This window comes from Triticum aestivum, chromosome 3D, assembly GCF_018294505.1.
Source record: "Triticum aestivum cultivar Chinese Spring chromosome 3D, IWGSC CS RefSeq v2.1, whole genome shotgun sequence".
In the NCBI taxonomy this organism is placed as follows: Eukaryota; Viridiplantae; Streptophyta; class Magnoliopsida; order Poales; family Poaceae; genus Triticum; species Triticum aestivum.
This window is the reverse complement of record NC_057802.1, coordinates 594,408,776-594,412,684: the sequence shown is the minus strand read 5'-3', so window position 1 is coordinate 594,412,684 and position 3,909 is coordinate 594,408,776. Positions and strand designations below refer to the sequence as shown.

Genomic DNA, 3,909 nt, shown 5'->3' with positions numbered 1-3,909 from the left:
CTACCTCGTGCCCTCCTGGTTGATGTCTTGACGTGGACTCCAAGTCCTCTGGATCACGTTTGTTCCAAAAATCACGTTCCCGAAGGTTTCATTCCGTTTGGACTCTGTTTGATATTCTTTTTTTGCGAAACTCTGAAATAGGCAAAAAAACAGCAATTTGGGCTGGGCCTCCGGTTAATAGGTTAGTCCCAAAAAATAATATATAAGTGTATAGCAAAGCCCATTAATCATCCAAAACAGAATATAATATAGCATGAAGCAATCAAAAATTATAGATACGTTGGAGACGTGTCAGTGGTCTCATGATCTACGACATAGAAATTAACATACACTAATTACTAATGTTGCTACTTGCTAAGACTAACCGTTACAAAATAAAAATGTCCAGCGTAGATTACAATCTTCACTTGTTCTTTTTCAATATTTTCTCCTCCGTATGATATAGAGTACTTATAATTTATGGATTTGGTGTGCATTAATATACCTATGGAAGAGGAAGTAGCAGGAGTTCCTTCAAGTTGAACAAGAACGTTGATGCTGGTCCATGAGTGGGCAAATTCTATCGATGGTGATCTATGTTCATGTGATCCACGAGGCTACGATTTCCACCGGAGTAGGTAGGTAGGAGAAAGGATGTGATCAAAAAGTAGATTTTGGCGGCAAGCATGTTAATACACGGGAGAAAATAGTTTTATCAATTTTCAGTTGCTTAGCTGTAATTAGATAGATATTATGTGTATTATTGAGTGGTGGGGCCTACCAGGACAGGAGTTGGCCACCAGTTGGCTCTTCAGGATAGTGCCGACATGGCTCCTAGTCAGAGAGCCCGACAATAATGGTTAATCAACTTAATTGTATTTAGGGGTAGACTTTAAAAACTTTATTTTGTGTCACATAGTCCTTTTTTGCGAAATGGATCAGATCTATTATTATAAAGGTTCACTAGAAGTAAAAAGTATCTCAAGCATAATAGAAACATTAGCATCTCCTTAGTGGCAAATAACTACAATTAGTTTGCCACGAGTTTCTTATTTGCCAAGTGTTTTTTTCATCAGCACTCAGCACAGGCAAGGATTTTCTGAGTGTCAAGTGTTTTGCCTGCACTCGGTTTAGGAGGGCCTTTGTTGACGGTCATAAAAACACATGGCAAAGGATTATGCACCCAACAAACTTATTGATTTCACTATTGTTGTGAGAATAGTTTTTATACACCTAACTATGTTATTGACCACACATAAACAATTTATTTGACAATAGTTAACATTTCCATGGATGATAAAACATGTTGGTATTATTTTTACAGTGGTCTTCCGAAAACAAATATATAAACACAGTTAAATGGCCGACAAACCTTTTACTCTTACAAGGATGGCACTCCGTCCTTAAGTTGGTGGATTTAGACCTAGTTGACTCTTGAGAAAGTTATCGGTTTTAGAGGCACACATACATTTTCAAAATTTGAGGTACAAGAAGAAACCGGTAGAGAAATTTGTGAACCAAGGCATATACTCTCCCTTTCACGCCATGCAAAAGATGTAATCCTTCCACTTCATTTTGGTAAGCTCATCTCCAAGATATCATGTCCAACCCTCGCAATAAAAAATATTGTGTCTAAATGTAGAGTTTTCCAAAAAAGAAATGCAAAGTGACCAATTGATTTGCATCTTTAGGGCAGTCCCAGTATTACATTGTTTACCTTATCTAAAACCTACCACCTAATAGAAAAATTGACGTGGTACTCTATTTAACTAGATGACGCCCCGCCCGTTAATGCGGTAACTTTGTTAAAATAAATGATAAAAATACTTGCTAAAAATAACTAAATTTAATGCAAAGAAAATATAATCTTGAAAATCAAGAAAAACAATGGAGTGTCTAAAAATAGAAAAAACTTTTGAATTATAGTTAAAAATGTCATTTCTAACAAAAATGTGAAGGATGACTAGCATGCATGTATGATTTGGCAACATTACATGCATGCATAGACTAATGCAAAAGTAATTGTAATTTATAATTTAAATGCATGACCCGCTTATGTGGCAGACTTAATTGCATGGCATAATGGGGATGTTGTGGTGGACTGTATGCATGTTGAGAGAAGACTTAAATGCATGGCTTACTTGGACATTGAGGTGAACACTTTGCATTTCGAGAGAATTGGTACTATGAACTTTTTAAGAATATAGGATGAGGAAAGAGAGATATTATATTTTAATATCTTAATATAGAGACAGCTCTTAGCGTCGAACTCAAGATAGCCCAGGTCTTTTCTATCACAAAACACATTAAATAAGAGATTTTGTAGATACAGTACCATGAGATACAAATCCTTAGAGAAGTTGTGTCTAAATGTGTATGATCTGCTTAAGATACAATGCGTTAAAGTAGCATTAATTTTATTTCTTTGGAGAAATACATGAAGCATTAACTAATATCATGAGAAAGGAAGGCAGTCATCACAATGAAAAAACTAATATCATGCCTTGGAATGGGCCTAGAAATTGCAATTGAACAAATTTTGGAGATGACCTTTCTGGTGGGTGTGTTTTCGTTATTGGGGGGCTTAGCATAGACATACTATATTGCACATTGTACTTTCCTCTATCTTCGTCTGGTTTCTTGTTAATTAATCGGGCAATTCTTTTCTTCTCAATTAATGGATTGAGGCCTAAGGCTTCCAAACATTTAATATCCTCCTGCATATTCATAACTTGTATAGAATTACTTCATCCAAAAGAAGAAGATAATTATTACGGCACAAATTAGGCATAAAACACAAAAAGCATCTAATAAAAACGCGCTCAGAAAAACTAAGCAAAATCAGTACGTCAATTACATCCCCCTCCTATATACCGCCTCCAAACGCCTCCGCCTCGACCGATCCCATCTGATCGACCACCTACACCGCCCCAGATCAGACGGCCGCCAAGCACCAGGCACAACCGGCCATGGCGCTCCGGCAGCTCTGCCTCTGCGGCCTGTGCGTGCTCCTCCTCCTCCAGGCCGTCCCGTCCGCCTGCGGCGGCCGCAGCCCCCCGCAGCCGTGCTACAAGACGGTGACGGGCGTGCCGAGCTGGTGCGCGGGGGAGTTCATCCTGGCGCTCTTCGACGGCGTCAAGAACCACCCCATCAAGGAGTACTGCTGCGTGCAGCTCGCCTGCGTCGGCGAGCCAACGTGCGCCTCCGTGCTCCGCGGCGTCTGCCCGCCCCCGAAGCAGTATCTGCCGTGCCCGCCGCACCAATACACGTAGCCCATATACATATATACATACAAGCGTGCGTGTGTGTGATGTGATCTGCAATTCGACCGTAATTTGTCGTGCCTGGAGGTTGTGCGCGGAACTGTAATAATCGATATGCAGTCCTTTGTTCTGGGACTGGACAGTGCGCTCACTTTGTGGTTCCTGGTCTTTTACAACGGTCATAGTTCCGGTTACAGAATTCGGCTTTGTGAGCTGGCGTTGACTGTTGAAGGTTCATCGCAAGATAGCAGGCAACAAAATATAGTACTCCCAAAATATAAGACGTTTTTGTAGTTTAAATTAAATTGCAAAAACGTCATATATTTTGGTACAGAGATAGTACTCCCTCCGTTTTAAATAAGTGTCTCAACCTTAGTATAACTTTGTACTAAAGTTAGTACAAGATTGAGCGGATATTTCCTTTTGCTCCTACGTGCATATGCACCCATTGTCGAAATACATATTTCGAAATGTTGAAAAATTCGGAACAAAAATCCCGCGTGTATATCCGAACATTTTATGTCCGTTCACAAGGTTTCGGTGAAAAACGACTTTTTTATGGCTTGTGCAAAAAAGACAATTTCTGATGCTTCATTCTAACTATTCACGAGGCATTTCTTTATCTTTTTTACACAAGCCATAAAATACGTCGTTTTTCACCGAAACC

The 3,909-nt window shown here is 39.6% G+C and overlaps 1 protein-coding gene across 1 annotated transcript; it reads left to right on the top strand.

The window, feature by feature from the left end:
• The first annotated feature begins 2,893 nt into the window (after window positions 1–2,893).
• On the top strand, window positions 2,894–3,302 carry LOC123075757 (uncharacterized). Its single transcript, XM_044498285.1, has one exon. The coding sequence runs from the start codon at window positions 2,949–2,951 to the stop codon at window positions 3,249–3,251; it is 303 nt and encodes a 100-aa protein (XP_044354220.1). The 5' UTR covers window positions 2,894–2,948; the 3' UTR covers window positions 3,252–3,302.
• Window positions 3,303–3,909: the final 607 nt, after the last annotated feature.

Bases quoted from the DNA above. Each gene is read 5' to 3' on its own strand.
- LOC123075757 (XM_044498285.1), top strand. From the start codon at position 2,949: ATGGCGCTCCGGCAGCTCTGCCTCTGCGGCCTGTGCGTGCTCCTCCTC.